Consider the following 23,462-nt stretch of genomic DNA (forward strand, 5'->3'; position numbering starts at 1 on the left):
GAGGAGGAGAGAGGGATAAGGAACTTTTTTTTTTTTTTTTTGGGTTTTTCGAGACAGGGTTTCTCTGTGTAGCTTTGCGCCTTTCCTGGAGCTCACTTGGTAACCCAGGCTGGCCTCGAACTCACAGAGATCCTCCTGGCTCTGCCTCCCGAGTGCTGGGATTAAAGGCGTGCGCCACCAACGCCCGGCGGATAAGGAACTTTTAGATAGAAAGATAGCAAAGAGAAGAAAGCTAGAAACACCGGATAGCTCAGGACCTGGGTCAATACACAAGAGCCCCTTCTGCCTCTTTAAAAGGGCTTTTTATAACAATGCCAAGGGGTGGGGCAAAAGACCTCCCTTTGCTAGATCAAAGCACACTGCACAGCCAAGTGTAGACTCTTTTAAACACCTGGTAACCATGCATGTGGTCAGATCGTCCCCTTATGCAGCCCTGCTGGGTAAAGCAAGCTCAGATTCTTGGACCCTAAGTAAGTTCTCACTAGGAAACCTCTGTGGGGCTCCACAAGGTGTGATAGTGCACAGTGATGTGGTGGCGCATGCCTTTAGTTGCAACACTTGGGAGGCAGAGGCAGGTGGATCTCTGTGAGTTTGAGGCCAGCCTGGTCTACAGAGTGAGTTCCAGGACAGTCAGGGATACATGGAGAAAATCTGTCTTTTTTTTGGGGGGGGGGGAGGCACCCATTTCTCTGTGGGAAGCCTGCTCCCACTTTCCCCCCAGGGTACTCTTGAGGAGGGAGAAGTGAAAAATATTTAGAGAGAAGGATAGAGGGGAGAGAAACAGGAACACAGGATAGCCTGGGGAGGGCCTGGGTCATTATCCATTAGCCTCTTCTGTCTCTGAAAAAGAGCTGTCTATAGGAATGCTAAGGGGAGGAGCAAAATATTTCCCCGAGCACAGCCATGGGCAGACCCTGCCAGTCATCTGGTAGCCACACACGTGGTCAAGCCATCTTCTAATGCAGCTGCTGGGTAAAGCAAGCTCAGATCTCACTAGGAAACCTCTGTGGGCCTCCACATTATCTCAAAAAACAACAAAAAAAAGCATTTTAATTAAAATACATTTTATTTAATATATAATTACACCATTCTCTCTTTCCCTTTCCTCCCTCCAGCCCCCCACACCCTCAAACACACACACACACACACACACAAAACCCACTGACTCCTTTTTATTGTTTGTATGTATATGGTTTCAGGACTGACCACTTTATCTTGGATAACCTATATGGGGCTCACCCCTGAAGAGGCTGTTTCTCCCTCTCTCAGTCATTAGCTGCCAGTGTGTAAGAACCACAATATCATATACCATGCTGTGAAACTGTCTCTCTTAGAAAAAGCTACAAAACCAGGACCGGAACAATCACAATATGGATAGACATGCTTATTCAGAAGGATAATTCTGTTTATTTTTAATGAACACTTTTTGAATTTTCTTTGATTAGGAACTTTTGCCCTAGGTAATGCTTCAAATAATATAAATAAAAATTGCTTGAGCCTGGGGGACACATCACCAACTGCTGCATTTGTTGTATTTTTTAAGTTGAAATTAATGAAGTATAACATTTTTATTGTAATTTTAGCCTTAGCGTGTGGGGGTTTATCCCTTTTTGTTAACTGTGTACAGAATGTGTATCGTATTTTTTTTTTCTTCCATTTTCCCCCCTGTTGGCTAATCATTGGCAAGGATCTTTCTGGGGAAAAAGCTGAGAGAGCAGCTAGGGCAGGAGAGAGAGTGTCCTGGGTAGGACCTGATAGACACTGCCTAATTTCCTGTTGCTAGCCCCTACCTGCTTTTGGAACAGTGTGAGACATTGACCTTTATTCCCTGTGGGTTAGCACTTAACATGTAGAGGCTTGGGCTTCTACATCTTCATTAGCATCACTTGCAGAGGACTGACCCTGAACAAAACAGGAGGGGCAGGGAACAGGTGGGACCTGGACACCTTGAAGGCAGCCCCAAGTGTGTGGGGTATGCTATATATCCCACACAGGTTGGGAGTAGGTACATGACACAAACTCAGTAATTAATTTCATAGCATTGTCCCCAAGCTCTGGATTTTTCTCTCCGGGACCCAAGTTTTAGGCGGTGAGTAATACTTGCAAGAAAGTTACTGAAGGATTTAAAAATGGACAGCCAATGTGTTCAGCTGCTCAGGCCCATACCCCCTGGAGACTCTAGTGTATTGTATCATATTTCTCTGTGGAAAACTGTCATGTTTAGTCAAGTTGGAGCCCACTCGCCTGGTCCCTTTGTTTTCCCTATCCCTTCTCCCAAGCACCTTTTGATTTCTCTTCTGAGAACAGTACTACCCCGTTCATCTATTGTAGAGTAACCCTGTGACTCAATATTACCATAGTGCGATGTTGTTTTGTGCTATTTTGAACAATTAAAAGACTTTTTTTGAAAAAAAAAATTTCTTATTTAAAGCATCATTTTAGTAAAGCCATTTAATTGCCTCATAATTATTTTAACTATTCTTTCAGTCAATTTGTTGAGTTAATAACATTTTTTTAAACATTTTAAGATGGAATTTATTTACTTATAGAGAGAGCATGTGCACATGTGAAAGTCAGAGGAGTTGTTTCTCTCTCTATTATGTGAGCCCAAGAGCTCGAGCTAGGCCCTTAGGCCTGAAGGCAAGCACTTCACCTGATACGCCATCTCACCCACTCCTATAAAACATTTATGACAGTAAGATTAAAAATAAACAATATTTAAATACTCTCTTCAGGAGCTTCAATTTGTCACTGAAATCTTGATGTACAAATGACAATTATTAGCCGGGCGGTGGTGGCACATCTTTAATGCCTGCACTAGGGAGGCAGAGGCAGAGGCAGGCAGATCTCTGAGTTCCAGCCAGCCTGGTCTACAGAATGAGTTCCAGGACAGCCAGGACTATATAGAGAAACTCTGTCTCAAATAAACAAACAAACAAACAAAAATAACAGTTATATGTTGATATAAAATTAGAATAGAGATTAACAAAGTATTATGTGAACACAAAAGAAAATTGCTATTGTTTTTAAAGTTGAAGGTTTCATACAAGAAATGGAAGAAAATGTGAGCTTAACTCAAGTGTGTGTGTATGTGTGTGTGCACATGTGCACATGTGTGTGTAGACATGGATTCACTATGTCAAACAGGCTAATCTGGAACTCACTCTGTAGCCCAGGTGGGCCCGCTTTAAATGGACAATCTCCTTGCTTCCACCTCTCAAGTGCAAGGATTACAGGAACACAATACCATGCCCAGCTGAGCTCGGATTTGAAGCGGATGTTTATATGGAGACAGAAGGAATAGAGAAGAGAGGTATGTGTGTGCGTGTGCGTGCGTGCGTGCGTGCGTGCGTGTGTGTGTGTGTGTGTGTGTGTGCCTACACCTACCATAGCACTTGGAAGTGAGAAAACAGCCTGTAGGAATCAATTCTATCTCTACCGTGTGCCTTTATGCATTGAGCAATTTCAATGGCTTAGAAGAAGGAGAGATTTTAAGTTTCTTTTTTTTCTTTCTTTCTTGATCCACTTGTTATTTAAAAGTAAGTTGTTAAATTTCCATGTGTTTATATAGTTTCCACAGTATTCTTAGGTTGGTTTCTAGTTTCATCGCATATTCAATATGCTTCCACGTTTTCGAATTTTGTTGAGATCTGTTGTGTTGTCTGTTGTTATGATTTATGCTGTCCCTATGAGAGTAGAGGCCCTGGGGGCACACCCAGATTTCCTGAGTGCTGAGGGTCGAACTCCGGTCTTCATGCTTGGCAATAAGCAGTTTAACCATTGAGTCATCTCCCCAGCCCATCAGTCACTCTATCTTTTGGTTGTAGACATAATCCATGGATTAATTGCTGATAAGGTCTTATGATAGCTATATGGTAACTTGTTTCCTGCTATTTTTTTTTTTTGTTTTCTGTGTCACTCTGTAATGGTTAAGTGACATGTGCATGTCAGATTTTGTGGGTCACCATTTCTTTGATGAGTTTCCTTTTTCCTTCTTATATTCATATTTCCTCTATTTTCTTGAACATAATGAGCATATATTAAAGTATACAACAGGGAGATTGTCTGTGTCACCCAGGGCTTTTTCATTCTCCCTGGCATTTGTGTGTTATATAAACCTTCATTGTTTAATTTTGTCTCGTGACAAGTTTGTATGAAACAAACTATAGTAATCACTTTTTTGGTGGTTTTCTCTCTTGTTGTTGTTAAATTCATCGATAGTCATTGCTCTCTATTAATATCAGCACTATTTACTTTCTGTTATATTTCCATTTAACAAAAAGACAAGTATTCAAGATAATCATTAAATTAGTTAATGTCCTCTGATCCCTTGGACAAAGAAAAGGTTAAACCCAATTCATTAAATACTGTAAACTATAGAAGAATATGATAACTTTGAGATTAAAATGAAGGAAAATATTTTTGGGAATGAACAAAAGGAACAGGAGTTTTGGCTGTGGGTGGGATAGTGATAACAAGGAAGAAGGTTGAGAGAAATATTAAACATTGATTGTAACATTAAGTCAAAGATTGCTCAGGTTTGCCAGAGTGTTTCATTTGCACAAAATGCAAGATGTTGTCAAAGTTGCACTTGATACTACTTTGTTTAATTTTTGAAAATCATCGCAGTTTTTAAGTATTAAGAAATTGATATAAATTCCAAGATCTTGGATCTTTGGTAATTGTAGACCATAATATTTCCGTCCTTCTGGATTATTCTAACACTGAATGTTTCTTAGATTTCTTTTCCTAAAGATTGAATTATAACCTTCAGAGAGGTAGTCAGTAATGGCAAAAACAAATACATGCAGCTACAAATATTATAGCATAATACACGTTGGTTCCTAAACAGAAATAGTTGACTTTGGGCATATTTTTAACTGAGGAAACCTTGTGAAATATACAGATTTTGATGCTATAGATGTCAACACATTTGGTATTTACAAGTAGATCAAATTCCACCATAAAAAGAACAAGAGCCTTTAGGCCCTGACTGTGTAGTTCAGTGGTAGAGCACATGGCCAGAATCCTCAGGCCCTGGGTGTAGTCTCAGTCCCAAGAGGAAACAAGTTTGTGTAACAAAAAGAATATGAGTCACTTAGCAAGAATAATAGATTACAGGATTAAGAATTTCATCATAATATAGTACTATAAAATCACTAATTATAAAAGTCTAACTTTGTTTTTAAACACTCTTCTTTAAAGTTTATAGAAAAGTTTTTCAGTCTTGCTTCAGAAATAATGCTTTTGCCTCAGTGGGTTCATTACCCTATGATTCGTTTGGACTGTGAGGACTTGAAGATAGGCTTGACCAACAAAGCAAAAGCCTTTGCAAACATACTACTAAGTGACATCGCTGCGAAACACAGGAAAGAAAACGAATCGTAAGTAATATTCACTACTGTGTTCACAATAGCAGGGCCAAAGGGACATTTCACTTTATTACTCCTGTTTAAAAAATAGAAGATGGCTGGGCCGTGGTGGCACATGCCTTTAATCCCAGAACTTGGGAGACAGAGGCAGGTCCATCTCTATGATTTTGAGACTAGCCTGGTCTACAGAGCGAGTTACAGGACAGGCAAGACTACACAGAGAAACCCTAACTTGAAAAACCAAAATAAATGAATACAAAAGTATACATGCATCTTTTCCAGCCTAGCTGGATTCTTTCCTGATATTTCTAGTGTTATATCAATACAAATATTTTAAGGCATAGGAAGACAAGTCTGAAAAATATACTTTTGTTGAATAATGACACAGGATACCTAGATTCATACTTCTATACATAGGATATTCTAAGATATCTTAGAGTTTAAAATATATAAACAAGGATATGATCTTTTTATTTGCTATATTGTTATATTTCACAGGGACTTGACCTATGCTATACCTTTTACATTCATTCTTGTATTACACAGTTCTGCAGGAGAAGTATTAATAGCTTCATTTTATAAATATAGAACTGGATCTAAGTTTGCCCTAAATTCACAAAACTAGTTGTCTTAGTGAGCTTTTCAGTGCTGTGATAAAACCGTGGCCAAAAACCAGTTTGGGGAGTCAGGGCAGGAACTCAAGGTGGAAAGGGAAGTAGCGATAGGGAGAAATCTGCTTACCTACCTGCTTGCTCCCCATGGCTTGCTCATGGTTTCTTGTACATCCCAGGACTACCTGCTCAGGGATGGTGCTGCCCACAGTGTGCTAGACTCTTCCATACCAATCAATCAGTCTTCCCCCAGGCCAGTCTGACGGAAGCAAGTCTTTAGTTGCAGTTTCCTCCTCTCCTAAGACTCTAGTTTGTGTCAAATTGACAAAAGCTAACCAGCACCCTAGTAGCAGCTGAGGTGGGATTTAGATTAGGACTTGTCAGATTTAAGGTCTGCTACAATGTTCATCTCACTCTTAAAGAGAGTTTAAGAGGTCACTAGAAAAGTAATTAAGTATGCCATAATTTCAAATGAAAGTATTGATGTGTATAGTGACATCAGACAAGCTAAGCTTAAATATTATGGGATATCTCAGTGAATCAGCCAGTTGTTTTTAGGAGAGTTCCAGTTTTATGACAATCATAGCACATGTTTATTAAATGTACTACAAATGACTTGTCGTAAGTGGAGTAAACCAGAGTGTTCTGTCAGTATCTGCAGTGATTTTGAAACAATCAAAGAGCATGCTCTGCGAGTTCCCGAGACAACAGAAGAAATGATGGAGCTAATTGCATTTGTAGAAAAAGCTAGAACTTCAGGAATTCGTAAGTTGGCTGAAAGGATCCAGGTAAAAACAACAACAACAATACAAAACAAAACAAAACCTTATCAACTATTGTGAAGTAAGTAATCAGTGTTGACACACCCAGGTAAAATAGAAGAATAACCCAGAAGGCCTCACCTGTGTTCTTCTGGTCACACCCATTGCTCTTTCTCCCCTCTCCATTATAGATGTCTTCTCTCTTTCTCCTCCATCCCCAGTAGGCTTCAACTTGATTTTCTCTGAAATGGTGATTTTGATTTGTTTAGTTTCATCAATTATGGTTTTTTTTTAAATTTTTCTGTTTGTTTTTTCAAGACAGGGTTTCTCTGTGTAGCCCTGACTGTCCTAGTACTCACTCTGTAGCTCAGGCTGGCCTCGAACTCAGAGATGCTCTTGCCTCTGCCTCCTGAGTGCTGGGATTAAAGGTGTGCATCACCACTGCCCAGTCAATTATGTTTATATTCTTAAATAATGTGGAGTTTAAGTTTTTTTTTTAAGACTTTCTACATCTAATAGTAGTCTTAAAAACAGCACAAGATTCTATACCCATTCAAATATATTTAACTTCCATTCTGTTTGGAAGGCTTTTAATGCTGTAACACATGACAGATTACTAAAAATCACATCACACATAGTTTAGGATGTTGTAAAACAAGTGACTCCTTCCCAGGGAAAGAATAGAACCAACGGCCCAGAAGCCCGCCATCACAGCCCCTGGCCCAGCAGCATGTGAATACTGTGTTCCTTTTGACTGAGTTCACTTTCTTACCCTTCCTTATGGTTTTACGAACTAAGTGTGCATTTCTAGCATACGTAGTTTCTTTTTATGTGACTTTGATATTCATCTAAGAGGAACCATTCTGTGTGTATTCTTTTGCATATTGCCAGTGTCATATCGGCTTATTTTTTTTTTCAGCTTATTTTCGCTGGAGTGTAGTCCATTTCTGATGCTGTATCAGTGTGCAATACCTTAGTTTTTAAGTTTGCTTCACTAGCATGAGGACTTGCACTTGATCCCCAGCATCCACACAGAAAGCTGGGCCTGGTGTTGCATGCTGATGATGCTAGTGCCAGGGAGGCTGAAACAGGTGGATCCTGGGGCCTGCTGGACAATTAATCTGTCTTTATTACTGAGCCCCAGGCCAGAGAGAGAGAGATTCTTAAAAAATAGGGTGGGAGCTGGGCATGGTGGTCCATGCCTTTAATCCTAGCACTTCAGAGGTAGAGGCAGGAGGGTGTATATGAATTTAATGCCAGCCTGGTCTACATAGTGAGTTCCAGAGCAATCAAAGCTATAGAGAGAGACCATGTCTCAAAAAACAAAAATCAGTCAATAAATAATATGGGCAGATCCTAAGGAATGATACCAGAGATTGACCTCTGGCCGCCATATACACGTGGACACACACATGTACCTACATCTGCACACACAAAAGGAGTTTTAGAATTTACTGTTCTGGATATTTATTATTCTTTGTTATTAATGGCAGTACTGCTGAAAATATTTCTGTGCATGGATCCTGGAGACTACATTCATGTATTTCCCTCAGGAGTCATGGGACTGGAGGCTTGAACTTAACTGAGCATTACTCCTCCTTTCTGAGAATCCTGAAGTACCACCAGATCTGACTTTTCTTCTTTTAATTATGTTTTAATTAATGTATTAATTAATTAGTGTGGGGTGTGCACATGCTAGGACATAGGTGTGGAGGTCAGAGAACAACCTAAGAGAATTGGTTCTCTCCCTTGGTGTGGTGCCATGAATCTAACTTAGGTTGTAGGGCATGGCACCATGTGCTTTTCCTTCTGAACCATCTTGTCATCCCCAACTTTTTTTAAGTGTTACATCATGGCTGTATAACATCTGGATCAGTGAGATCCATAGGGGGTAAAAAATTCTGCCTCTCCAATTAGGTACATCTACTGTGGTTTTTTCCCTTTGCTGTTCACACTGGAGCTCTTCCTGGACTACTGCTGTAATGCTAAGTAATCCAAAATATGGTAATATTACTAAGGATGCAAAATAAAGAAAAGATAATAAAATATTTATCATCAAAGATTAAAAATCAAATCATAAGAACAAAAAGAATGTAAAATAATTTAAAATCAAAAGATTCAAAGGTTGCCAAACACTTAATCACCTCTTAAAATCATGGACAAGGAGGTTATAGAGTTATCTTTATATTGAGCCAACAATCAGAGAAAACTAATTGCATGTATGGGAATGTGTGTAGTGTGTGTGTTGGGGGTGGGTTACATGGGCTATGTGTGTTGGGGTCAGAAGTCAACATTAGATGTCCTCCTCTATCATTTTCCTATTTGTGTTTGTTTAGAGAGTTTCTGTCACTGAATCTGGAGCTCACTTACTCAGTGAGTCTGGCTGGTCAGTAAGTCTCTGGATCCACCTGGCTCCACCTCCCACACTCTGGCATCACAGGCACACACCACTACACCTGTTTATTGTCGGTGACATAGATCCAAGCTCTGGTCCTGTGCAGCACATGTGTTACCACTAAAGCATCTTCCCGGCCCCTGGTGAAAGCATTAACAATCTTTAAAACCCACATTAAAGTATAGTTGTATGACTTGAAGCCAAATAAGTATAGGATAGCTATTAAAATACCCATGTAATTTGAACAGAGCATCAAATATTAAATTTGAAGGAATATTAGAAATTGTTGACTGTGCTCTTTTTTATATGATACATCTAGAGTTTCTTTTGTAGGAATCTAAGCGGCAAATGAGTTACTTTTTGGATGTTTTTCTATTTCCTCAAGAAGACTTAAATTTAAATGCAACTGTCCTCATGTGGCCTACAAAAATTAACCCTATCTTTGATGAGAATGATGAAGTAAGTATATTTTAAAGTGTATAATTTGTGTTCTGAAAGTTTTAATATTCTCTCTCTCTCTCTCTCTCTCTCTCTCTCTCTCTCTCTCTCTCTCTCTCTCTCTCTCTCTCCACTACGGCATGCATGTGGAAATATGAGGACAATTTGTGGGAGTTGGTTCTACTTCTACTTTGTGGGTCCTAGGTATTGAACTCAGGCCATCAGACTTAGTGGCAATTATCTTTACTGGCAGAGCCTTCTCATTTCATCCACATTTTAAGTAGTGCAGATGTTTAATTTTCATACCAATTTCCACCTGACTTTAAAACCTGTCGGTGTGGATGTCAGTGTGTCTTTCACCTGTTATGGTAGAGCCAGCTTAGAACAGGCTTCTAGGCTCAACTCTGAGGGTTTGGTAAGTGCCAGATGGATGACAAAGAGGTCAGAACTATTATGTAAATTAATAGTAAGCACGAACTAAGTTATTGCCGTTTCTTGTTAATAAATACTCATAAAACCCCAGCTGTGCCAATTTGCCCCTATTTTACAGATGATTAAAATGTAACTCAGAGAAGCTGAGTAAATCAAATTCTCAGAGATTGGAGGTGTCAGACTTAGGATTTTATATCAGAGTGAATATAATTTAAAATTCTGAAAAGTAATCAGCCAGCTTATCCTAATCTGGGAGACAAAATAGAACAATAACAAAAAGCATGGGATAGACAAGGTTTTCATCTTCACTTTTTGCTTTTACAATCTTGTAACCTTGACATGCCTTTTGATTTCCATATATCTCAATTTCTTTATCTTTGTAGAGAAAATAATAATATAGAAAGGGTTCTTAACAGCCCTTGATATATGGTACGTGTATGCTCTATAAATGGTGGCTTTGAATATTATGCCACAATATATTAAATAGTCAAACTATATAATTAACAATTTTGAGTTTTGAAAGATCTAGGAAATTTGTCTGTTATTTACTCTTTCCATTTTTGCATCAGTCATTAAAGACAATGATTCTGTTTCCATTTTCTCTAAATTACTGTAAAACATTCATATTTTTATTTCAAAATTATTTTCTTTCTACAACATTAATTAACATCATTAAATTATCTCTTTAAAAAGCTCATTGAGCATGCTAAACGTGCAAAAGAAAATGAACTAATAGCCAAGAGAGAGAAACTGATTTTGGAAATAGAAAAAGAATCACGTCGCATGGAAGAGTTTGCAGAGTTCGCAGAACTGGATCGCATGCAACAGGTCAGACACACATTTAGTTAGGGCTGTAACTGTGGCCAGCTGTAGGTGAACACATTTTAAAATGTAGACGAAACATGCATTTACCATGCCAAAAGAAGGAGCACTTGGTTATCAAACCTGATGTCTGACTTAGTGTACTGTCATACAGTGAAGCAGAACCATGTCCTGTTCATCACCATAGTGATGTTGTGACTTTGATAGTTAAAGTCATTGTACAAATAGGAGAACATTCCTTGTGTAATATTATGTACTCTTGTTATAATATCATCTGGATATTTCTGCAACATTTGTTTGCTTTTAGTATGTGACAGATGTAAGACAACTACAGAAACGTATTCAGGAATCAGAAGAATCAGTTCAGTTTATTAATAAAGAAGAAGAACTTTTCAAATGGGAATTGACAAAGTATCCTGAGCTGGAAAAATTAAAAGTCAACATTGAACCCTACCAGAAGTTTTTTAACTTTGTTTTGAAGTGGCAACGAACAGAAAAACGGTAATTTTTAGTAATGTAATAAAAAATTGAGCAAATAATTTAAAAGGTGTATAAATATAAGACATTTCTTGTTAAAAGTTTAAAAGTAGGATGTATTCATTTGCTTGTGTGAAAAGCAGGTATCATATAGGAGAGCCTCAGATGACACTAATGTGTCACGGAACCTGATAATAGAACTTCTGAGTCTTGCTTGGATTTATCAGAGTCAGTTCACATTTTATGTAACTAGTTTAGTAATACTTACACAAAATTAAAAGTGTGGGCTCCAGTTTACATTTTACTTGACTAGTGTTAGTTACCTGTTTGTAATTGGATGTATGTCTCGGCATAGGCACTGTAGTTTAAATGATGATGTCCCTTTACCATCATTTCTCCTGTGTGCCTCAGTTGTCTCTGACAGAGAAAATGAGTCCACACAAAAGTTTCTCAATACTTATGTGTAGTTCAGAAATATGAGTTTTAAATTATTTTTTCTTTTTATTCAGGTGGATGGATGGAGGGTTTTTGGACCTTAACGGGGAAAGCATGGAAGCTGATGTCGATGAGTTTTCCCGAGAAATTTTTAAGACACTGAAATTCTTCCAAACTAAGCAAAAAAAAGAATTACAAGAAAAAAGAAAGGCAGCAAGAAAACGATCTTTGATGGACGAGAAACCTGAAGAAGAACCAAAGGAGAATCCTACAATTGCTATGTGTACTACAGTAATGGAGCAGATAAAGGTTTTTAAGGTATACACGTTTTTAATGGCATTCAAATATTATACATCCCTCTCAGTATCATGTTGTATACTATATACGTTATCAGATCCATCCTCTGATTTGAAGACTTTGTGTATATCAGTAGTCCAGCTCCATATAAACAGGCTTTGGTCAGTAACTAACCAGTTGTTCCTCTGGGAGCGCCTGATGAGGAAACCCTAAATACATCATCTCTCTGGCTGTGGTAACTAGTTCAGGGATAAGCCTGTAGTCCAAAGTAGGCCAATAATGTTCCTTCTTGGCATTTTAACTCTGACTCTGTGAAAGGAGCCTCATTCATTCATTTATTTATTTATTCATTCATTCATTTATTGCTCCACAAATTGTTAGGGATATGAGCTGTGAACTTCCTGTAGCTCTGAGATGGCTGCTTTGAGAGAATACCATTGATACCTAAAGAAAAGTGAAAACAGAGTTTTCACAAATGAAGAGTTTTGGTGTGGCAACACACGCCTTTCATCCCAGCACCTAGAGGCTGGGGTAGGAGGATTACAAGTTCCAGGGAGCCTGGGCTATCTAGTGAGATCTTGTCTCACAAAAAACAAAACAAACAAAAAACAAAAATAAGCAGAGACCTACATAATCAGTGTAGTAGTTTTTTTAGTGTAGTTTTGAAATACTTTTTGCTTCATCTTTTGGCCAAATTCCCACTTTCTTCATTCTAGGCAAGAATATTAATGTGTGTATGCACATGTACATGCACATCCATGTGTGTACTTGTGTGTGTTTATGTATGTGGGGGCATGTTTGTGTACAAGCATTCATACCCGTGTATCTGGAGGCCGGAGGACAGCTGTGGCTGTTGTTCCTCAGGCACATACACGTGCGTGCCTTACATGTGTATATAGTCTAAGGACAACATGCCTTACATGTGTATATAGTCTAAGGACAACGTGCGGGAGTCAGCTCTCACCTTCCTCCATGTGGGTGTTGGAATTGAGCTCATGTCCTCAATCTTGTTGTGCAGCCCAACCTGGCTGGAACTTGAGTAGCCAAGGCTGGCCTCAGATTCGTGATCCTCCTCCTCCTCCCTCTGCAGTCCTCGGACTGCAGGCACGGACCACAGCACTGGCTGTTACTGCCTCCTTCTGTGCAGCTGGTGACACCCTAGTGGTTCTGGTGGAGATGCCACATGTGCAGCTGCCAGGTCCAGACTGCAGACTTGTGGTGCTTTTGAGTTCCGCCCTGTCCTCCATGCCACATTCTCGTAATGATCAGATAAGTTGTCTCACTAAAAAAATAAACTACTTAAGGATGACGTTCAATGTTTAATATACTTTATGCCCCTCAAATAAAAATCTGCACACTCTCCTCTCATATTTCTTATCTTTATTACCCAAGTGATCAGTGTAGCACTTTCTTGAATACTTTTAGAATTCTGTTACATAAATAGCAGTGTGAATGTATTATCTTATTTTCCATAAAATGTAGCATGTTATTATCCCCTTATTTGCTTAATTTACCCTGAAGATTATATGTTGTTAAATTTGTTACTATAAGACTGCTCACGACATTTCTTTATTTTTTGTTGTAACATCTGCCTCCCCTTCTCTGGGTTTCCTGTACTCTCCCTGTGCCCACAGCCCCTGCAGTAGTAATCCCATGGGTCATAGGAGACAGAAAGGGAGTTTGACACTTCTGGGTAACATACTTTATACTTTATTGTCAGTCTTGGTGGCTTTGGCCACTCTGGTGAGGATGAAGTGGGATGTCATGGTTTGACTTGCATCTACCTGAAGGCTGACTATCTTTTCACATGCTTATTGGACATTTTCATGCCTTCTTTGGAAAGATACCTTTTTAGATCAATTGTCCTGTTCTAAGACAAGATCATTCTGTACACCCCTTGATGAGCCTTTTCACTGTGTGGCTCAGATTGGCAATTCCTTAGTTTCCTGAGTGTCAGAATTTCAGGTAGAAGCCCCTATGCCTGACTCTTTACCCATTTTGTTCTTCCTTTGCCCACGTCTTTGTGTCCTCTCCTTTAAAAAAGAAGTCCAGTTACTGATGCCTGCTGGAATTCTAACTGATCTTGTTCACTTGCTCTCATGCGGGCCTCATACAAGTAACCTATAGCTACAGTCAGTTCATGACAGGTATGTCATGTCTACAAGAAAGCATCTCACAGCACTTCTCTCCATGCCCCGGCTCTTAGAGTCTTAACACTTGCTTTTCTATGATGTTCCCTGAGCCTCGAGGCAGGTATATAATATAGAGGTCCCATTTAGGTGTCTAAACACTTGCCCGGAACCTATTCTTAGCATTCTGGCAGTCTGCATTAACTGCTGCCCACCGAAGATAGAACCCTCTTTCCCTAGGTTGAGAGAAGTACTTACTGAGGTATGAGTCTATATATAGCTATTTAGAAGGCAGTTCGACATGTATATTTAACAGAACAATAGTAGTATGTTCCTGTCTAGGGCCTATGACCTCCTGAGCCAGGGGCTTTTTACAACATTCACCATGGTAAGCATTGAGTCCCTTCTGTGGAGTGCCTCTGATCCAGTCAGAAAGTAGTTGATTATCCCAATGACCATCATGTTCCCATTGCACCGGTAAGCACCGGTAAGCCTGACAGGTTGGTATTGTAGCATGAAGGTCCAACACTGGGGAATGCCACAGATGTGGCCTGCATAGTACCTCCCATCACTGTGAAAGCTGGCCCGCATGAGGGGAAGCTTTTGATCAGTCCCGGCTTGATATACGCCCTGCAACCACAATGCACCGTGTCTTCAGCAGTAGGGCCTTATTATGTAGTTCCGGTGAGCAAGGAGGGGCAATGATTGGGTTTGGTCCTGGATTCACCACAGCAGCAGAAAACAAACTACAACAGTCATAGCTGTACTTTGATCATGTTCACCCCCAGCTCCTTCCAGTCCATTCTCTCCCCTTCCATACCTACCTAACTTTGTGCCCTCAGAATTTCTAAACCCATACTGTGCACTTTGTACTACTCATACAATCTTGAGTATTTGCCCGTCTGCTACAGTATGGTTGATTGGTGTGGGGGGCCACACCTGTAAAGAAAACTGACTCTTCCTCTCCCAGCTGTTATTTTTAACAAATAGCTCCTCATCTAGGAAGGCCACTTCATGTTCGGCTCCTCCTCCATTGGTGGGATTTTGTCTGACGTGAGCTTGCACAGGTCTTGTATATGCTCCCTTAACTACTATGAGTTCATGTGTTCAACTGCCTTACTGTGTCCAGAAAACTCCATTTCCTTGTTCCTTTACTCTGCCATCATGGAACAGAGTGAAGTAACAGCTTCCACAGCCTCTGGTTCATGCAATCTCTTCACCCTCTCTTCTGCTATGATTTCTGAGCCTGGGGAAGAGAGGATGTGGCAGAGAGATCCCATTTAGGCATGATCACTCCAATCTTTACTCTCTGCACCTCATCCAGTTGTAGTCTCTGTGTTATTGTATGTTAATTATAATCTACAAAAAGAAACTTCTCTGATGAGGTTTGAGAGATCCACTATAGGTGTAATGATAAGTTCTTAGTTTAATACTGTGCCCATTTTTCAGAATAACAGTAGTAAGTTCTCTCCCTAGGGCCTCTCCAGCCACAGCTTCTTGGTATTGATTACAGTAGCAAGTATGGGTTCCATCTTGTACAGTATGGATTAAGTCCAATCAGAAAGCGGTTGGCTACTCCCATAACATTTAAATGCCGCTATTGCACCAGTTGGCTTATCTTGCCAGGACAGTTGTAACTCACAGGTTCATAGCTGGGTAAGACTGATGATTACTTTTGTTCTCTGGTAGCATGTATAGCACTTTTCAGCATTACAAAAACTAACCATCAGATATGATTTATCCAGGTCAGTATCAGCTTGATTTCTCCATATTCTGTAACTCGAGTATGTGATATATTCAACAGTAGGATTCTGGAGGGTAACCAAGAGCAATGGCAATAGCCTGTAATATTGGGGGGGGGTTCTATGGGACTTCACTGGCCAACAATTCCAGAAGAGCTAAGCTATAAGTAATTATCCTTCCAATCATTTAGATCTCCATTCCCTTTAAAACTATATTTGCAATTTTTACTATGTAGGCCCACATTTCTTAAATTTGCTGTTAAGCTCTTTATTTTTTGTGATACTAAGGTTCATGAAATTTTTTCCTTATCAGTTTTTACTATGGTAATTTCTTGATCACTTTGCATGCCTAATATTGCTGATGGACTTTAGAATCTCTTTGTTCCCTATTCCTTCCTCTACATCTAGTTGACGTTTTTTTTTTTTTTTTTTTTTTTTTTTTTTTTTTTTTTTTTTTTTTTTTTTTTGGTTTTTCGAGACAGGGTTTCTCTGTGTAGCTTTGCGCCTTTCCTGGAGCTCACTTGGTAGCCCAGGCTGGCCTCGAACTCACAGAGATCCACCTGGCTCTGCCTCCCGAGTGCTGGGATTAAAGGCGTGCGCCACCACCGCCCGGCTCTAGTTGACGTTTTTAATTGTACTCACATTAAATCATTTGAAGAAGTGTAATCTTCCTATTATCAAGGTTTCATTTATGGAGTCTACGTGGATGGGAGTCAAATGAGATCATTGTATTTTCTTCCTCAGGAGTACATCCCTACTGTCTCCATTCTGTGCAATCCGGGAATGAGAGCCCGCCACTGGAAACAGATGTCAGAGATTGTGGGCTATGACTTAACTCCAGATTCTGGAACCACTCTGAGAAAAGTTTTAAAATTAAACCTTACACCATATTTAGAAAAATTTGAAGTGATAAGTGCAGGTGCAAGCAAGGTGAGCATAGAGAGAGACTGAAACACTCAATGAGTTTGTTCACTGATAGGCATAGTTTTTGTTTTTTGGTGTGGTGGCAATGGGAAGATAACAGTGGAAGAGATAGGGAGTGGAAGATGATAGAAAGCCACACTTCTGTGACAGGAACGTGTGCTTGCTTCTCTGAAATCCAGACTAGAAATTGCTTCTTTGACATATTCCTAATTCTGCCACATTCTGATATAATTGAATGATATACAGTTTTGATGTATAGTTACTCCATTAAGAATCTGGGTGGATTGATATGTGTGTGGCATATGGTGTGTGTGTGTGTGTGTGTGTGTGTGTGTGTGTGTGTGTGTGTGTTCCAATAAATAAGTATGGCCTTAGAGAGAAGGTTCTTGAAATACACAGAAAACTTCAAGTTACAGGCTACCTGCAAAAAGGGCACTTTGGAGAAAATCCAGTGGGTATTTTATTCTGTTGCCCATTTTAACAGTGACAACAAGAGTTTTCATAAAAACTAAACTTTAAAAAACTGAATTTTTCTGGGTGGTGGTGCACGCCTTTAATCTCAGCACTCGGGAGACAGAGCCAGGTGGATCTCTGTGAGTTCGAGACCAGCCTGGGCTACCAAGTTAGTTCCAGGAAAGGCACAAAGCTACACAGAGAAACCCTGTCTTGAAAAATAAAAAAAAAACTGAATTTTTCTTAGAATTTATTCATTTTTTAATAGAAAGTAGAACTTTTTGTACAATAAATTCTGATTATGGTTTTCCCTTCCCTAAACTCCTCCTACATCCTCCTCACCTCCCCAGTGAGTATAGGAGAGCATCATTTTATTGCTCTATGCCTTTAGCAGAACAGTAGTGTTTGGTTTTCTCCTGGGTCCATGACTTCTCTAAGGAACTTTTAAATATTAAAAGGTGACCCTATTTCAAGAGATAGTTAGATAGATAGGTAGGTAATAGATAGATAGATAGATAGATAGATAGATAGATAGATAGATAGATAGATAGATAGATAGACTGATAGATAGATAGATAGATAGATAGATAGATAGATAGATAGATAGATAGATAGATAGATAGATAGATAGATAGATACAGAAAGTTATGGAGATTATGGTGTAATGAATAAAACACTTACTGAGTTACGAAGGGAAATAAAACAACATAAATGAGCTCCTTTTTTGTATCATCCTATTCTTTTTCCACTTCTCCCTTTCAGGAATTTTCTTTAGAGAGAGCCATGAATGCTATGATAGCAACTTGGGATGATATTTCTTTTCATATAAGTCTGTATCGTGATACTGGAGTCTATATCCTTTCTTCAGTGGATGAGATTCAGGCAATTCTTGATGATCAAATTATAAAAACTCAGACAATGAGAGGCTCGCCTTTTATCAAACCATTTGAAAATGAGATCAAGGTATGTTAAATATGATAGCTCCTTGTCACTTATAAAGATTTCTATCTTGTTTCATGTATGTTCTCATGAAAATACTTTTGAATGCCTTTAAAATATCTATTCAAGTGATAGAATTGAGCCTTTATGTTTTGTGTGGTGAGATATAGAAATGCATATTTGAGGATTAACATGCAATAGGAGGCTGAAGAGCTGGAACTGTGGTAAGAGCACTTGTTTGGTTCCCAGTGTCCCCAAGGTGCCTAACAACTGTTTTAACTCCAGTTCCAGAGGATCTGGTGCCCCCTTCTGGCCTCAGCAGCTACTGTATGCATACAATAACCAGATACACAAAGGCAAAACAGCCACATGTATAAAAACTTAAAAATGAACAAACAAGCAGGGTGGTGGGGGGCATGCCTTTAATCCCAGCACTCAGGAGGCAGAGGCAGGTTCATGTGAGTTTGAGGACAGCCTGGGCTACAGAGTTAATTCCGGGACAGCTAGGGCTGTTACACAGAGAAACCCTGTCTTGAAAACAGAAAAGAAAAAAGAAAAAAAGAAAAACCAAAAAAAAAAAAAAGAATAAACAAATAATATATTAACTGGTCTCTTTGAGAAGAAACTCCTTCTTTATTAAGATTTTTCTCCAGTGATATTGATAGAAGGAATACAAGTTTCTTGCTTTTTCTCGCTTCCCTTCCCTTCCTCCTCATCTTTCCTCTACTTTTTCTTGAGACATGGACTCGCTCTGTATCTTGAACTCACTATATAGGCCAAGCTGGTCTCAAAGTGGTAATAATTATTCTGCCTCAGGTCCTGAGTACTGGAATTACAGCATGAGCCACCATGCCTGGCTTTATGCTTTTGTCTCTTCCCTCCCTCCCCCTCCCTCCCCTTTCTTCCATCCCTCCCTTTTTTCCTTCTTCCTTCCTTTCTGTAAAAGGACCTCACACATGTTAAGTGCACACTCCAGACTGACAAGCAGTTTTTATAGCAAGTGAAATTTAAAAACTTCATTTCTGGGAATTTTTAAATACAGCTAATTTCTAATTTTAGAAAGCTCAGATCATATATCACACTGTATCCGCAGAGTAAAGTTATCTATATCACTATTTAATTCTATTTGTGAACAACAAGCGTGAGAGTAATTAATGAGTTACTGCCGCCCACTTCAGAAAAATAAATGATGTATCTTTATCATTGATTCCGGTAACTAAGGAAAGCATGCAGATAATGATAATAGCTTCATAGTATAATAAAGTCCAGTGGTTTTGCCCCTTGGTGAGTACAAAGCCAATAAAGCACAACCAGGAGACAAGAGATTAAGAAGGGATTATGAACTGTATAAACTAAGAGAAGCACTGAGGAGAACTCCCAAAACACTGAACAAAGAAGGTAAGCGAACTTGGTGTAGTGTGTGTGTGTGTGTGTGTGTGTGTGTGTGTGTGTGTGTGTGATGACATTTAGACTGAAGAGATTTGTCATCTGATGTAGAGGTAGCCAGGTGGGCATATTCTTGTACAAGCACAATTAGAGATTACTTCTTAGCTGCTCCTAGCAAAGCTTATAATTCCAGTATTCAGAAGTCGGAGGCAGGAGAATCATCATGCATTGCAATCTACTGTAGGCTATCTAGCGAGTTAGAACCCAGCCTGGACTACATGACAAGACCTTTTCTCAAAAAAAGGTAAATAAACAAACAAACAAACAAATAGGTTGTGCTTTTAAATACATTGCATGTTTAAAGGTGGTAGAGAGAAGTTCCCCTACATTTATTCAAATAAACAGCAACAAGAAATCCCCCAAATCATTCTACATTACCTGGAAGAGGAGCTGGATAACCGTGGTTGATTTAACCAAGCTCCTTGCTTTTATTTGAAACAAAGAACAACTTGACAGGGTCTTTATGGTCAGCAGCTCTGTCCTCCAACCCAAGCACTGGCACTTTAAGCCTTTAAGTTCCTGTTAGGTAACTAAATAAGGTCAGCCTTCTAACTGGGAGCTATATAAATTGAGGAAAAGACAAGTTACTGGATTGTAGACCCAGTTTTGATTGATGTTAACCATACTGGTCATTGTCTAGTGGTTTCACATTTACTGATTTTTTTCCCCACAGTAGACCTTCGTGGTAGGCATTGTTATTATCTGTCTAAATAGTTCAGAAAACTGAGGATGGGCTATTTGCCCAAATTCACTTAGCTATTAAATGACAGAATTGAGATTCAAACCAAGGCAGATTTTTAAAAAACCAGATATAATTTTTAATTGTATTTTTAACTCACAAGTAACAATTGTATATATTTGTACCATACATAATGATGTTTTGACACATTTTTTTTTTTTTTTTTTTGGTTTTTCGAGACAGGGTTTCTCTGTGTAGCTTTGTGCCTTTCCTGGAGCTCACTTGGTAGCCCAGGCTGGCCTCGAACTCACAGAGATCCACCTGGCTCTGCCTCCCGAGTGCTGGGATTAAAGGCGTGCGCCACCAACGCCCTTGACACATTTTTATAAGGTGAAATGTTTAACCATAAGTAGTGTTTCATAGTTGATGTTGGCTGCCATTATTTGGTGAAAACAATAGTTGTTTCTAAAGAAAACATAACATTGGATATGCTCCTACAAATCAGACTGGTTTGTGAGTGTGTGTGTGTGTGTGTGTGTGTGTGTGTGTGTTTGTTAAAAAGTTCTTGTTTAAGAAGAGAAATTTATTTTTTTTTATCCTGTTTATTTTTTCTTTTATTTTACAATACTATTCAGTTCGACATAACAGCCACAGATTCCCTTGTTCTCCCACTTCCTGCCCCCCTCCCCTTCTCCCCAGCCCACCCCCCATTCTCACCACCTCTAGATCAAGACCATCCCCGAGGACTGAGATCGACCTGATAGACTCAGTCCAGGTCCCCTCCTCCCAGATTGAGCCAAGCGTCCCTGTATAAGTCCCAGGTTTCAAACAGCTATCTCATGCAGCGAGCCCAGGACCTGGTACCACTGCCTAGATGCCTCCCAAACAGATCAAGCCAATCAACTGTCTCACCTATTCAGAGGGCCTGATCCAGTTGGGGGCCCCTCAGCCTTTGGTTCATAGTTCATGTGTTTCCATTCATTTGGCTATTTGTCCCTGTGCTTTATCCAACCTTGGTTTCAACAATTTTCATATAAACCCTCCTCTTTCTCGCTAATTAGACTCCCAGCACTCCACCCAGGGCCTAGCCGTGGATGTCTGCATCCAGATTCCTTAGTCCTTGGATGGGGTTTCTGGCACAACTATTAGGGTGTTTGGCCATCCCATCACCAGAGTAGGTCAGTCCCAGCTGTCTCTCGCCATTGCCAGCAGTCTTTTGTGGGGGTATCTTTGTGGATTTCTGTGGGCCTCTTTAGCACTTTGTTTCTTCCTTTTCTCATGTGGTCTTCATTTACCATGGTCTCCTATTCCTTGTTCTCCCTCTCTGTTCTTGATCCAGGTGGGATCTCCTGCTCTCTTTCCCTCGACCCTCGCCGTTCATTGCTCCCACTCATGTCCAGGCTGTTCATGTAGATCTCAGCCATTAAAAAAAAAAAAAAGAAGAAGAGAAATTTAGCGATTTTATGTTTTAAAAAAGAGAGATGAAGCTCCAAACCTAAGACCTTACGACATACACTTGAGAAATATTTTATTAACTCTAGGCAATCTCTGAGGATAAGGAGGCTTATTTTATTTTATTTTCAAATTTTAATTTCAGTTTTCTTCAAACTGTGCTGATGTAGAGCAAGATCCTTCAACTTTACACTATTGATATTTGGGGCTAAGTAATTCTTTTTTATATACATTTCTTTCTTTATGTTTATTTATTACTGTGTGTGTGTGTGTGTGTGTGTGTGTGTGTGTGTGTGCATGTAGGCATGCCACAGTGCATGTGCCTAGGTCAGAGAGCAGCTCGTAGAAGTCAGTTCTCTCCTTCCACTGTGTAGCACCCATTTGGGCCACCAAACTCAGGATGTCAGTCTTGGTGGCAAGTTCCTTTACTCACTGAGCCACCTCTCTGGTCCTGGGCTGAATAATTCTTCGTCGTGGCTATGGTGGGATATTTGTACACTGTGTGAAGATATATTGCTGTGATGGTTTAATAAAGAGCTGAATGACCAATAGCTAGGCAAGAGGTATAGGTGGGACTTCTGGGCTAGGAGAGAGGAAGTAGGAGATGAATCTAGGCATGAGAGAGACACACAGAATGGGATAGAGGTAAAAGCCATGTGGTAGAACATAGATTAATAAAAATGTGGGTTAATTTAAGTTATAAGAGATAGTTAAAAACAAGCCTAAAGACCAAGCCTTCATAATTAATAATAAGTCTGTGTCATTGTTTGGGTACTGGATGGTGGGACAGAGAAAGACTTGTTACACGATGGGGACTACCCTGCATATTGAAGTACATTTAGCAGTGTGTCTGGTCTCCATACACTAGGTATTAGCAGTATCCTCTTCCTATTAGCTGTAATAATTAGCATTGTGATATTTCAGCCACTCTGAAATATTACCTGGTATGGAGGACAACATCATCCATAGTTGATCATCACTGGTGTAGAGCAGCACATACATTTAAGATTTGGGTTGATTCCCTGAGAGATTATGAAATGAAATAATTTTACAATCACTACCAAATGTGAGTTCCTTTGGTTTAGGGAAGCTTGTTATATCTCCCATGTTTTTTCTAAGCCTACATGAGATTCCTATAAATAATATTAAGGTATAAGTTGTGTTGTGTTGATATTAAAACAGAGTTGAATTCTAATATTTTTTCTTGCTATAATTTATAGTTTTTCTTTTAAAAACTGGAATTTAGTACAGTATACTTTTTATTAAGGCCTGGGAGGACCGTCTGATTCGAATACAGGAAACAATTGATGAGTGGTTAAAAGTGCAAGCTCAGTGGCTGTACTTAGAGCCTATCTTTTGCTCTGAGGATATCATGCAGCAGATGCCAGAAGAAGGACGTCAGTTTCAGACAGTAGACAGAAACTGGAGGGATATCATGAAGTTCTGTGCTAAAGATCCAAAGGTGAAGTGCTTGTTTTCTTTCCTGTAGTAGGTGAACCTTAGTTAAAACCTTAGGGGTTTTAAAGAAAGCATTTGGCTTTTTTTTCTGATTATTAAAATAAAACTTACTCATTGTATACAAATTGGAAAGTTCATAAAAATATAAGTTCAAAAGTATCAAAATAATCTCATTTTCAATTCATAATAATAGTACTTGC

At 39.4% G+C, this 23,462-nt stretch overlaps 1 protein-coding gene across 1 annotated transcript in view; it reads left to right on the top strand.

Moving 5' to 3' along the window:
• The window catches only part of Dnah12 (dynein axonemal heavy chain 12), a 175,415-nt gene that overhangs the window by 30,698 nt on the left and 121,255 nt on the right, over window positions 1-23,462 (top strand). The window contains exons 14-22 of the mRNA XM_076544093.1: window positions 5,206-5,384; window positions 6,636-6,771; window positions 9,473-9,598; window positions 10,703-10,837; window positions 11,139-11,332; window positions 11,818-12,061; window positions 16,656-16,841; window positions 18,051-18,251; window positions 23,072-23,266. Of these exons, the coding sequence (XP_076400208.1) occupies window positions 5,206-5,384; window positions 6,636-6,771; window positions 9,473-9,598; window positions 10,703-10,837; window positions 11,139-11,332; window positions 11,818-12,061; window positions 16,656-16,841; window positions 18,051-18,251; window positions 23,072-23,266 (1,596 nt within the window). The remainder of the gene's footprint in view (window positions 1-5,205; window positions 5,385-6,635; window positions 6,772-9,472; window positions 9,599-10,702; window positions 10,838-11,138; window positions 11,333-11,817; window positions 12,062-16,655; window positions 16,842-18,050; window positions 18,252-23,071; window positions 23,267-23,462) is intronic.

This window comes from Peromyscus maniculatus, chromosome 9 (genome assembly GCF_049852395.1).
Source record: "Peromyscus maniculatus bairdii isolate BWxNUB_F1_BW_parent chromosome 9, HU_Pman_BW_mat_3.1, whole genome shotgun sequence".
Lineage (NCBI taxonomy): Eukaryota > Metazoa > Chordata > Mammalia > Rodentia > Cricetidae > Peromyscus > Peromyscus maniculatus.